Below are 14,273 nucleotides of genomic sequence, written 5' to 3' on the forward strand. Positions count from 1 at the left end.
TACCCTAAAAAAACATAGTGCCAGTTTGAGTGAGTAACTACTGAATTTTCAGACAATTTTTAGAATTTGTGACTCTAAGATATTGGCTTTTTGTATAAGGTTAATCGAACAAATTTTTATACCCATATGTGAAGCAAAAAAGAAACCCAAATACATAAGACTCCTGGAAATGTTCATGGTTGCTCCTTCAATATGCCAGGTTGGATGGAGACTTTTACGTGCCACCTTAGTAAATGATACAATTTTCGTTTATTACGGTTGATAATTAAAGCATTTTTTCTTTAGAGTATATAGCGAAGGAATCTATGAGCCATTGCAGACCCACTCTCGTGCAATCAAACAGTAGAACATCATATGCATATGCAGGTATCCAGTTACATTTTCGAATGCACTTTTTTCGAATGCCATTTTGGCTAAAAAAAAATTCTGAAAAAAATTCTGAATATATATTTTTTTATTTTATATGGTTTTATTTTTGTTTAGTTATTAAAGAAAAAGTGTCAATAAAAAAGACAGAAGTTTGGGGAGGAACCCCCGATTAAAAAAATAAAATAAGAAACAAAACATTTTGAAAAAAATGTTTTCGCCATTTTTCATTTGACAAAATGGCATTAAAAAATGTGACATTCGAAAATGTCACTATAAGCCGCATATGCAAGCAAATGATTTTATTTTGGCCAACTCTCAGTGCTTATAGCCCTTCATTACTCAGGAACACAGCCACATCACATAAGTATTGATTAAAGATCCAGGGCGCAATGACACATCCCTGTCTAACCGCATGTGACATTGCACCCTATCCGACATGTCCCCCTGCTGGCTAAATCTCACCTGGATTCCACAATTCTTGTAGACCCCTTCAATGAGTCTCACGAGACCTAGGGGCAGGCCCCAACCGGCCAATTTGCACCAAAGTTTGTTGAGATTAACGCAATCAAATGCGGCCTAGAGATCGACTGAAGCCATAAATGTCTGAACCCTCTCTTTGATCCATGCATCTTCCTGGAGACATTTGAGAATCAGCCCATTAACATTAGTCGAATGACCCTTACGGAATCCGAAAAATACTCAGCGGGTGGTGTTTCTTTTCCCAATCCAGCAAATGCGTGAGTAAAAATGCCGAAAATATTTTACAGTCAGCATCGATCGGGGCAATAGGCCGGTAGTTTTTAGGGTCCAACCTGCTCCTACACTTAAAAATGGGGACTACATGTGCAGTGCTCCATGATAGGGGGGTGATTTCTGTTTTAAGAATATCCCTAAACTCAAGGCATAGAAGATTTGCCCAAAGGTTAGGATCTGACTTGAAGGTGTTATTTGTGAGGCCATTAGGACCAGCGGCCATAGATATTTTAGTTTTTTTAAATAGGTCCACTACAAGGTTAATATCTAAAGGGGGGTCTCATTTCTCAAATGCTAGTTTTTTCCAATGAGAAACCTCCCCCTAAGCTTCTATACTTGGTATGGATCCAAATCTGTGTGTAAGAAATACCAATCAATCTTTCTCCGAAATTGAATTCAACTGCGAAACCACATAGTTGGGGTCCCGATCATTTACCAGGGACCAAAAGGAGCCAACTTGAGCCTTAACTAGGATCTCCAGCATAGCTTCAGCATCGTGTTGTAGTAGCTGATTATTTATAGCTTTGCAAAAGTTTCTAAATTTTTGTTTAACCTGATTCTCCCTTTTTGGGAAGTCTCATCTAGTTTGGATTTCCTAATGTTGTACACCTCTCTCCTCATAGTAATTTTTACCTGTGCAACCTCATGATTATAGTAATGGGTCGATCGTATATTAGGGGCTCTTCGCTTTGTACCCAGACCGATATCAAAAATCGCAGACCCATACAATTTCTGGATTTCATAAGCATCAAAATTATTCAACTTCCAATCCATGGAGGTAGTATCTAAAGAAGCCTGTCAATTGTAATTGTCACACTCACCTGATTACCACGGAGGCGCAGGTCTGGCTTCGAGTGCTGATGCTTCTTCTATGGTGAAGCGCAGGACTCTGAAGATGGACTCACTGGCTCGCAGGAATATTCCCCTGTGCGTGAAAAGGGAGTATTACCTACTGACGGAATAATGCTCAAGCCTCCCACTCCCTTCCAGCCCTCCACGATACCCTTCCTCGATTCCCCATGAAGTCTCACCTTAGGGTCTGGAAGGATGAGTTCTCCATCCTGCTTCTGATGCAGGGGCGCGTTGAAACCCAGTTACTTCACTGGATTGAGGTTTGATGGGAGTTCAAATAAGCTTGACTATTCAGGTAAGGCGCTGTAAGAGTTCTGTAGCAAGTTCAAAAGTTCAAGCCTTATAATAATGTTCATTGTCTTATTGCAGTAATTTCCCCTTAGGGGCCGGGGTTCGGGATGCCGGAGATATGGCGCCAACCCGAAGTGAAACGTGCAGTTCCAGTAAATGACAGGTAAGTTCTGGATGAGCGTTCGGGTAATGTCTTTGCATTCGCTCATTCAATGTCTTTGTCTTTTTTCCCCATAGGGGCCGGGGTCCGGAATGCCAGGAAGCGGCAGGACCCGAAATGAAATGGGAATGACCCAACAGGTAAGTCTTAGAAGGAAAGTGAGCTTTTCCTATTCCCTTCCTTCTCTCACCTTGGAAGTGGCTGCGGATCCGGATGATCGCTGCTGAAGATGGAGGTGCCCAGGAAAGGTGAGTGAAATGCAGCGCTGCAGCGATCGAAGCAAAATGCTTTTAAAATGATGTCTTCCCTTTCAGGATCGTCGGTGTGAAGTCTCCGTGATGCAGCTTTAGCAGGTAAGGTCTTCTTTCTCTCCAATTCTCTCTTAGCAGGTGACCCAGGATGCTGACAGGCGTGGCTGAAGTCCACATGCAGGAGCTGACACGGTGAGCGTCTAGCTGCGAAGAGCAGAACAACGCGAAGCGTGAGTTGCTGATCGGGCGTGGTTTAAATAGCTTTTGAAGAAGTTCCAGGTATGTATCCTTCCACCGACCACACCCAGGGGAAAGTAGGTCCACAGGTAAAGTAGTTCCATTCAGGCCTCAAGAGGGCCTGGATGTAGCAGCATGGTCTGCATCAGGTAAGTGCACCTTGAAACACTTGAACACATGTCTAGCTTTATGAGCCTGGCGCCTAAGGCGCCAGGACAGGGGTCCAACATGGGCCTGGCGCCTAAGGCGCCAGGACTGTGTCCAAAGGGCCCAGCTTGGGCCCGCTGGCACTTCCCTGGGGGAAATGATGCCTGCCTCTGGGGTTGCTGGGTCGGACCTGGCTCCTTGGAGGTAGGCATCATGACAGTACCCCCCTCCCCCCCCCTCAAGGCCCCGCCCAAGGTTGTTCCCTCCGGGGGTTTTGGCTTGTTCGGAAATCTCCGGTGGAACCTTTGTATTAATCGAGGTGCGTGAACATGGTTACTAGGCTCCCACAATCTCTCCTGAGGTCCATATCCCTTCCAGTCAACAAGATAGAAGAGTTTGGACTTTAACACCTTGGAGTCTAAAATGTCTTTAACTTCGAATTCTAATTCCCCTTCAATTTGAACTGGGTCTGGAGGCTTGGACAGTCGGGTCCCTGGTTGTACTGGCTTCAAAAGTGATGCATGAAAAACTGGATGAATACGCATGTTAGACGGTAAATCCAGTTTAAAGGCCACGGGATTTATTATAGCCTTGATGGGATAAGGTCCTATGAATCTGAGATTGAAAGTTCGCGGGCCCTTGAGGGGTAAATGTTTCGTTGCTAGCCATACCTGATCTCCTACTTGGTAAGGAGGAGTTTTACTTCGGTGCAAATCAGCGTTTTCTTTATACTTTTTCTTGGCTTGCTGTAAATGAGTTGCAGCTTCTTTGAAGGCTTGGGTTATTGTGGAATGCAGATGATTTACTGCGGGCATTTCCAGGGTCAGAGGTGGATCTAGATCAGAGGTTCGAGGATGGTGACCATACAAAGTATAAAAAAGAGTTTGTCCGGTTCCAGAATGCACTGAATTGTTGTATGCATATTCTGCGATCCAAAGGATGTCTTTCCAATTTAACTCGGATTGGTGTAACATGCACCGAAGGTATTGCTCGAGAGTCTGATTGGTTCTCTCGGTTTGTCCGTCGGTCTGGGGGTGGTGGCTGGTGGATAGCCGCACATCTATTTGTGCTAGTTGGCAACACTTCTTCCAAAAATGGGAGATAAATTGACTTCCACGATCCGAGACTAATATGGAAGGGAAACCATGTATGCGAACTATATTCTCCAGAAATTCCTTGGCCAAGGTGGAAGCTGAAGGCAAACCTTTTAAAGGGATAAAGTGGGCCATTTTGGAGAATAGATCCACAATTACAAGGATAGTGTTGTAACCAGCACCAGGAGGCAGGTCAGTTATAAAGTCCATTGACAAGGTGTGCCATGGTGCCGGTGGAATATCCAAGGGTTGAAGTAGGCCGGCTGGCCTTTTCTTTTGACCCTTGTTTTGGGCACAAATTCCGCAAGACAAAACAAAAGACTTTATGTCTTTTCTCCAAGAAGGCCACCAGAAGTGGCGTTTGATTTTTTCCTCCGTTTTAGCGATACCTGGGTGTCCTTCCATTAATGATTCATGATGATGGGCAATAACAAGTTCTCGCAATTGTTTACTAGGCAGAAACAACCGCTCCTGGAAGTAGGGTAAGTTAACGGTGTAATGAGGACCCTTTTGACTCCATTCCAGTAAGGCTGAAGAGTCTAGAAGTTGTTTTACTTGCGTTTGGATGTCCTCAATAGTTTGCAATGAAGTTAGGCCTAAGATTCTTTGTTCTGGTATGATTGGCACAGGTTCTAAACTCGAATTGGGTTCTTCCATGCCAATCCGGGATAAGGCGTCCGCTTTACCATTCTTGCAGCCAGGGCGATAGGTAATTACAAAATCAAATTCTGCAAAGAATAGAGCCCATCGGAGTTGTCGTGAAGATTGAGCCTTGGCCGTCTTTAAATACTGTAAATTTCTGTGGTCCGTAATTACGGTGATGGTGTGTCTTGCCCCGAGAAGGTAGTGACGCCAAGCCTTGAAAGCAGATTTAATAGCCAGTAACTCTTTGTCGGTAATTTCGTAGTTGATTTCAGGAGGAGAAAATTTCCTGGACCAAAACGCCACAGGGTGTAGTTGGTTAGTTTCTGGGTCTCTTTGCGACAGGACAGCTCCCATGGCCGAACTGGATGCGTCGGTTTCCACAATGTAAGGGAGATCTGGGTGCGGGTGCTTCAATATAGGTGCAGATGTGAAATTGGTTTTCAGGTCCTGAAAGGCTTGTTCGGCCTCAAGAGTCCATTCAAAGCGTTTGTTTTTCTTTAGAGAGAGCTGTGATGGGTTGGACTGTTCGGGAAAATTACGGGATGAATCTTCGATAGAAATTGGCAAAGCCGAGCATGCTCTGAACTCCCTTCACCGAGCTAGGAGATGGCCATTTGAGGATGGCGTCCACCTTTTGCGAGTCCATTCGGACTCCTTGAGGTGTCAGGATAAATCCGAGAAACTCCACTTCTGTGGTATGAAAAACACATTTTTCGAGCTTTGCAAATAGTCTGTGCTGGCGCAATTTCTCGAGAACTGCCCAACATGTTTTCTGTGATCGGATTCTGAAGAGGAGTACACCAGGATGTCGTCAATATAAACAATGACACAGACGTCGATAAGTTCCCGAAGAACATCATTCATAAAGTACTGAAAGGCGGCAGGTGCATTGCACAAACCGAAGGGCATCACCTGATATTCGAAGAGCCCAAATTTGGTGTGGAATGCAGTCTTCCACTCGTCGCCTTCTTTTATACGCACCAGATGATAAGCTCCTCGGAGATCTAACTTGGTGTACACACAAGCGTCTTTCACCTGGTCGATAAGCTTAGGGATCAGGGGCAGAGGATAACAATTCTTAATCGTTATTTGATTTAGTGCGCGATAGTCTATACATGTTCTAAGGTCGCCCTCTTTTTTCGGCACGAAGAACAGAGCTGAGGAGACAGGAGACTTGGACGGGCGAATAAAACCATTGGCTAGGTACTGATCTAAATACTGATGCAAATGTAGGTTCCCAGGTTCCGTAAGAGCATAAATCCTACTACAAGGTAGTTGAGCATTGGGTTCCAGATCAATTTGGCAATCGTAAGACCGATGGGGAGGTAACGTGTTAGCGTGTTCCTTCTGAAAAAGTCTTGGAATTCTTGGTATTCAGACGGTAGCTGTACAGGGGTGGAAGTTGCTGAGGCTAGACCCATAACTGGATTTCTTGGGTAACAAGTAGGTTCACAATCAGGAAAACTTATCTTCTTTGCTCGCCAGTCGATTCTGGGATTATGTGTTTCTAACCAAGGAATTCCAAGAATTACTTGAAATTGTGGGGCCTTGATCACATCAAACACGATTGCTTCCCGATGTCCATCCTGACCCACCAGTGTCATTTCAACAGTGGAATGCGTTACAGGCCCTGAGGCAATTTCGGTTCCATCTACTGTAGTAATGACATCTTGGGTTACTTTTGGGGGGAGAGGGAGCTTAATCCTGGAAGCCAATGCACGGTCTATGTAATTTCCAATAGATGCACTGTCGATGTATGCTTTTAAAGCATGCAACAGCTGAGGCTTTTTTGGGTCCACTAGCACCATTGGCATGACAAAATGCGAGGTCAAAGAGTTTGTTTTCAAGCTTGTCAAGCGGACCCCTACGCTTGTCGAGCTAGGTCGTTTCCCGAATCAGGTGTCAATAAATCGTTATCAGTGGCTCCAACCACCTTCTTCGGTGATTTAACCGGACAATTTCGAAGAAAGTGACCGGTAGTCCCGCAATACAGGCAAAGTTGCATTTGTCGCCTTCTCTCTCGTTCCTTCTGTGCTAATGGTCCTTTAACACCACCGATTTGCATAGGTTCGGATACATCGGTACTCTTGGAGTTAGCGTGGGTTTTGATCGGTACTCGGGTTTCGTACTTGAACCGATCTGCTTTTCTATTTTGAAGTCTGTGATCAAGTTGAACCACCAAGTCTATGTAGTCTGCGCAGACCTGGGGTGGATCTACTATCTGAGCTAGAACATCCTTAAGCTCTCCGCGCAGGCCTCGATGAAACAATGTGATCCATTTGTTTTCTGGCCATCCAGTTTCCACAACCAGTCTATTAAAGGTGGCAACGTAGGACAGAAGATCCTGATTACCTTGTCGTAAGGATAGCAGTTCGTTATCAAGGGCCTGTCCTTGAGAGTGTCGAGCAAACAATCTTTCCATGCTGGCCTGGAAACCCTGAAAATTCTGGAGAATGGGATCATCCTGATTTACCAATGGAATAGCCAATCGGCAGCACTGCCACTGAGGTAAGATAGTATAAAGGCTACCTTGGTCTGGTCGTTAGGGAAGGCCCCAGGTCTGCATAGAAAGTGTAAACGACATTGGTTCATAAAGACGGCATATTTCTTGGGATAACCCGCAAAACGTTCAGGCGGGGCCAAAGGCATGTGTCCAGGTAGATTGATTTGTACCGGGTTATTCAAACCCATTGATGCAGAAGTATCTCCGGAATTAGGTAAAGGAGTGTGCCCTGCCTGGGCCTGCAATAACCTTTTGGCCAGGTCATCTGTTCTTTCCTTAGATAGGATCAGTTCTATTTTGAGAGCGTTAGTCTCCTGGCGGGCTGAGTGCACTTCTGCCCGTAATTCCCCCAAAAGCTGGGCCAGCTGATCTGTCTCGGAAGTCTCCATAGCGCCCGGGTGGGAAATTATGGGTAGGCTTCGCGTTCTGTCACGCTCACTGATTCCCACGGAGGCGCAGGTCTGGCTTCGAGTGCTGATGCTTCTTCTATGGTGAAGCGCAGGACTCTGAAGATGGACTGACTGGCTCGCAGGAATATTCCCCTGTGCGTGAAAAGGGAGTATTACCTACTGACGGAATAATACTCAAGGACTCCCACTCCCTTCCAGCCCTCCACGATACCCTTCCTCGATTCCCCGTGAAGTCTCACCTTAGGGTCTGGAAGGATGAGTTCTCCATCCTGCTTCTGATGCAGGGGCGCTTTGAAACCCAGTTACTTCACTGGATTGAGGTTTGATGGGAGTTCAAATAAGCTTGACTATTCAGGTAAGGCGCTGTAAGAGTTCTGTAGCAAGTTCAAAAGTTCAAGCCTTATAATAATTTTCATTGTCTTATTGCAGCAAGCGCTAATCGCTTATGTCTTTTTTCCCCTTAGGGGCCGGGGTTCGGAATGCCGGAGATATGGCGCCGACCCGAAGTGAAACGTGCAGTTCCAGTAAATGACAGGTAAGTTCTGGATGAGCGTTCGGGTAATGTCTTTGCATTCGCTCATTCAATGTCTTTGTCTTTTTTCCCCATAGGGGCCGGGGTCCGGAATGCCAGGAAGCGGCAGGACCCGAAATGAAATGGGAATGACCCAACAGCTAAGTCTTAGAAGGAAACTGAGCTTTTCCTATTCCCTTCCTTCTCTCACCTTGTGTTCTTGTCTTTTTCTCTCTAGGCTCTGGGAAGTGGCTGCGGATCCGGATGATCGCTGCTGAAGATGGAGGTGCCCAGGAAAGGTGAGTGAAATGCAGCGCTGCAGCGATCGAAGCAAAATGCTTTTAAAATGATGTCTTCCCTTTCAGGATCAGCGGTGTGAAGTCTCCGTGATGCAGCTTTAGCAGGTAAGGTCTTCTTTCTCTCCAATTCTCTCTTAGCAGGTGACCCAGGATGCTGACAGGCGTGGCTGAAGTCCAGATGCAGGAGCTGACACGGTGAGCGTCTAGCTGCGAAGAGCAGAACAACGCGAAGCGTGAGTTGCTGATCGGGCGTGGTTTAAATAGCTTTGGAAGAAGTTCCAGGTATGTATCCTTCCACCGACCACACCCAGGGGAAAGTAGGTCCACAGGTAAAGTAGTTCCATTCAGGCCTCAAGAGGGCCTGGATGTAGCAGCATGGTCTGCATCAGGTAAGTGCACCTTGAAACACTTGAACACATGTCTAGCTTTATGAGCCTGGCGCCTAAGGCGCCAGGACAGGAGTCCAACATGAGCCTGGCGCCTAAGGCGCCAGGACTGTGTCCAAACGGCCCCAGCTTGGGCCCGCTGGCACTTCCCTGGGGGAAATGATGCCTGCCTCTGGGGGTGCTGGGTCGGACCTGGCTCCTTGGAGGTAGGCATCATGACAGTAATTTAGTGCTTCAACATTTTTAGATGACCATCTCACTACGTTGCCTGACATTGTTGGCACTAACTTAGTTTGAGCTCTAAATTGTCTTGTAGTTACCACAAGGTCGAAGGATGCAGTCAATATTGAATGACCGCTCCAATCATTTGGCGTAAACATGAAGGCAGTACATTTATTCCTTAGATTATTATCAAGGAAAATATAATCCAGCATAGATGAGCTCTTTCGTCGACACCAGGTGTGCCAGGCCGACGCCCCAAACAAATGGTTCTGAGACCCCACCAGAGGCAAGAGCCCAGTATTACCCAGTCCCACGTACCAGATTTTACCAATCTTTCTCTTTATTCCTCTTTGCCTCACGTCTACATCACAGGTTTCCCATGGGGGTTTCTCAAAGTCACATTCTGCATTTAGGTCACCAGCAACGATAATCCCCCCTTTCTCGTGATTCATCATCCATTCATTTATCACACTAAACACTTTATCTGCAAACGGCTCAACCAAAGATATGCCAGTATGCCACTATATATTCACTACGAGAAGCCTAGTGGATCCATCGCTAGAGCAAAGATCAAGCCCCAAGGCCCCAAATGGAAAGCCATCTAGGGTTCACCCCCCAAAGCCTAATTTATTTTCAATTGCAATCAGTAGGCCCTTTCAAGGTCTCCCCCCAATTCTAGTTTTAACATATTGAGCGTGTATACTGTATCCATCTAGGAATGGAGACGGGGTTAACCACTTCTCCTGTAAGCAAATAATACTGGCTTCCCTTAAATTTGCTAGGCATCTTGGGCTACTAAATAGATGCTGATGGCCTCGGGTATTCCACAACTTCAAGGATAATTTAATGTCTTTAAGCTCATCACCCTGACCGTGCATTAAGGTAACATGAAAATGGGCTCCAGGGAGGAGTTAAGGGAAGGGGTGTCTGTTGGCTGCAGGGCAGATGAACCAAAAACCTCTCCGGCAGATCACAAAGTGAATACAGTTCATTGTTTCTACGATGCACTCTACTATTAATATACAAGGATTCCCAACCTGACAACAGGGAATGTTCAACAGCATCTGAATCTATGAAAGATTCAATGCTGGATTACGGTAGTTAAAGGTAAGTAACATTTTCCTTCTAGCTAGGAGCACTATGCTTTGGAGGAGGTGAGGTGGGTGGAACAGGATTCTAAGGACGCTTGTAGGCATGCAGATCATATACCTTGACAGATAAAAATAGTTACATGTAAAAAATAGAGTGCTGAGTAGTGGAAGAGAATACCCTAATAAATCAATAGGATGGAAAACGCATTTCTAAAATAAAATACATGTATTTGGATAACATTTTCTTTTGGTAAATACAATTAAAAACATCAAAATATTTATTTTTTCTACCTTCTTTCAAATTGTCATCCTTTACTTTTAATGTTACTTGAAAAATAAAATGTTACTTTTGTCTCTTTGTTTTTACTTGTTCATTTTAAATCTGTATTATTATTCCTGGGATATTGTTACATAGATCCTTGATCATAGTGCAATGGGTCTTTTTGTTCACATATGATTGAGAAGACTGGGTTTATTTTTACTTGTCAGCTCAGCTATTTTCTTTTTTCTGCATTCCCAGCACAAGACAAACTTAAAGACGTTGGAGAGAAAATATATGAAAAACTTGACAACATGTATAAGGAGTTCATGTACACGCCGGGTAAGGTTTGCTTACCTACATACTCATAACAGAATTAACATAAAATTGTGCAAAGAAGCATGCTTGGGCCTGTTCCGTTATGTCATGTAGTGCTATGTTACACATCTGCCATGTATACAGCATATTCAGTCTATTTTTTCCATCTGTTTTTTACTTCGCGTTAAGGGTATAGCAAACATGATAAGTGTTATTATGTGGCTAGGCTGAACCATATTGGTAGCGTGAGTCTGCATTTACTTTCTTAATATGGCATGCAATTTTTTTACTTGGCATCAATGGTAAAACAAAAATGATAAGTGCTATTACGTGGTGGTCTACATCAGTGGTACCAGTCTATATATACTTGCTTACTGTGGCATGGCATTTTTTAGTTGGTCATCAACGAGAAGGAATCATAAGTTTTATTACGTGGCTCGCCCGGCCTATGGTGCCAGTGTTTATTTGCTTTCTTACTGTGGCATGACATTTTTTACTTTTTTATTTGGCATCAAAGGTAAAGCAACAACTTATACTAGGAGGAAGCCCGGTATACTAATAGCTAAGAAAAGTTAGCAATGTATACTTTGTCTATGTCCGGGTGGACAATAGCCTGTATATATAAAGAGAGACAAAGCTAAAGTGTAGATGCCAGAGGTACAGGAAAACAATTTATCACATCAGGGACCAGTCACAATTAAAATCAAGTTTTAATAATAAATCATAGAAATTAAAACAACCAATTAAATGAAGTGGTCCACAGTACAAAACATACAATATCCAATAAAAAACAAACTAAAACAGAAGTTACGTGACAAACTAGTTCAGCTAGTTACAAAACCATTGTATTGAAAGAGCACAAGAGGGTACCTATTTTTTTTTTTAAACATGTTTTTATTATTTTATAAGTGATACAAAGGTAAACAATCCCTCAACTCCCCGTCCCACCTCCCCCGCCCACCCTCTTCCGGAAGTATAGACATAGTTCCAAAGTACTCGTGGCCGTTTAAGAGGTGAATAAGTCCGATATTTTTATGGAGTGCGGGCAAAAGGTACTATGTCCTGCTTGAGGAATTTTGGGTGAAATCCCCATTCTCGCTTATAAGCCTTGCCCTTATTTTTCCCTCCTTCTTATAACTTTTGCTTCTGAACATTTGACAATATCTAAAGTACTCTTGGCAACTTTGAATCCTGAACTATCCGACGTGGGTATCTCAGGTGCTAAGTGTGTTTTTGCCCCGGTAGCATTTCTTGCCGCGGATACGTGTTTATTTAGTAGACCGAACTGTCAAAAAGGGATCGCAATCGTATTCACGGCAACGTGTATTGTTTTGTAACACTGGTTCTCTCAAACACAGGGTACTTACCTTGATTCATACCGTACAAAGTGAATTGGTCAGGGGTAGTGTATTTAACGTGTGGTTTTAAATTTTAATAGAAGTGTTGTGTTAATAACAAATGGTTTAAAAAATAAATGTACTTATATTTTTTTACCTGAAACCTTGAGTCAGTGTTTGCTTGAGCCACAGTAATTTAGTCCCTTTGTGTAATCTCTGCTACTGCTCATATACTCTTGAGATAAGCCTGGCTGCTCCGCTACTGCTACCACTCTAACATAGTAGTACAGGCTTGTACCAAAGGTAAAACTTGTATTGCCACCTGTGGTCTTAATTGTGTGTAGTGGTCCGTAAGGGCACTGCACAGGATTCTGCCTAACACTGGTGTACAGCAGTGAGGATTTGAAAGTAGAGTAATTACACTTAGAGTGCTGCTATTGCTTGGGTTCAACTAACCACAAGGTTAACACCACTAATTCTATTTTACTGAGAAATCATGTCAAATATGCAAAGCTACACTGAAGAGAGTCTCATGAACTACACTGCTGAGGTTTTGAGTACCATGTGTAGAGAGAGGAGTCTCTCTGTTAAAGGAAAGACATCTGAATTGATTGCAAAGTTAATAGGAAAGCAAAGTCTGGAGAGTGCTTCAGAAGGGCCTACTCGCCCAGCAAATGTGCATACTGATGTTTCTGATTCTGAGAGTATTGATTTGGAAGAAGTAGATGAGTTCTTGTTAGGTAACCCTACAACTCCTTTGCCTGCTCAGAAAGCACAACCTCTGTCCACAGGGACCCCCACAGGTCCTACACTTACTCCTGAATTTATTGCACTTGAAAAAATGAGACTTGAATTAGAAGTGAGACGTATTGATGCACAAACTGCCATAAAACATCAAGAGTTAAGGCTCAGCGAAAATGGAGCTGAATCATGAACTAGAGATGAAAAAGTTGTCTGTAGAAAATGCTTCTCTCCCCGAGTCTTCTAGGTCTGCCAGCCCTAAGAGATCCCTTATGCCAAAGGAGATAATTGTTATGTATGACACTAAACTTGATGTTTTGGATTGGTTAGCAATGTTTGAGTACAATCCTGGGATTCAAGGTATCGCAGGGAATCAGTTGGGTTTCGGACAGGGGTGAGGATCCACAGCTTCAAGGGATAGCCACTATTGCATGCATGAGAGGAAAAAAAAGGTATATGTTAGTCGATCCATGATGGACAGGTGTACTTGTCACATATGCCTGCAGTTATCTGTTCGTCACATGCACATGTTGCTGGTTGTATCACACATTTTTCATGCCATCAGTGTGTTCTGTGCCATGGATTTATGGTGTGGATTGCATCTTCAAGATGATACACAGTGTACACTGCCTTGATGTTGCTCATGCATTGTGGATGCATACCGCTGTATTTGTGTTAAATATGTGATGTGTAGTGTTCTATATGATTTTCTAACTGGCAGCGTTGGCAGTAGTATCTGCATTATTTGCCATTCAGCGCTGATTATTCCCATGGTGACATGCTGCACTTCTGTGGTGATGGCCCTGTGACAAGCAGTGGATTCCCTTGGTGATTTTGTTCAGTGCACTCTGATGGATGCTTGTCCTGTGTGGTGATTTGCTGCAGACATTTACATAGTGAATAGTCACAGCATGTTGCTGGATTGTGTTACGAAAGGTGTGGTACGATGATGGGTGGTGCACGTGTTGTGGGATGTGGGTTGGTTTTAAGTTTGGCATGTTGCGATAGGTGTACAGCTTACTTCATTGCTATGTTCAGTTTGGGATGCTTTGGGGAACAGTGTTTTGGGATGTGCACATCGTGCTGTCACCACAACAATGACACCATGGTGGTGTGTGCATCTAGCCCCCCATTTCACTGCCATGTGCCTGTCATGCAACTTACCAAGCAGCCAGGCACGTCGTCCTTCATGTCGCTCCATGTAGCGTGGTAGCGTGGAGTCCTGCAGGACCATTGAGTCGTGCATATGACGTGTATATACTTACCTCTGTAAATATTGTAAATATTGTAAATAGAGACTATACTTTCCTTTATATGATGTACTCAATGCCGCCATTTATATGTCTGCTGTAACCATAAAATATGCACCCAGATGTCCGAGGGCAAGGCGCGCTTTA

General features: G+C 44.1%; 1 protein-coding gene across 1 annotated transcript in view; it reads left to right on the top strand.

Moving 5' to 3' along the window:
* The window catches only part of IZUMO4 (IZUMO family member 4), a 1,032,821-nt gene that overhangs the window by 506,964 nt on the left and 511,584 nt on the right, over positions 1-14,273 (top strand). Inside the window, exon 2 of the mRNA XM_069620420.1 lies at positions 10,742-10,822. Coding sequence (XP_069476521.1) covers positions 10,742-10,822 — 81 coding nt within the window. The remainder of the gene's footprint in view (positions 1-10,741; positions 10,823-14,273) is intronic.

This window comes from Ambystoma mexicanum, chromosome 1p (genome assembly GCF_040938575.1).
Source record: "Ambystoma mexicanum isolate Mex_15411 chromosome 1p, UKY_AmexF1_1, whole genome shotgun sequence".
NCBI classification, from domain to species: Eukaryota; Metazoa; Chordata; class Amphibia; order Caudata; family Ambystomatidae; genus Ambystoma; species Ambystoma mexicanum.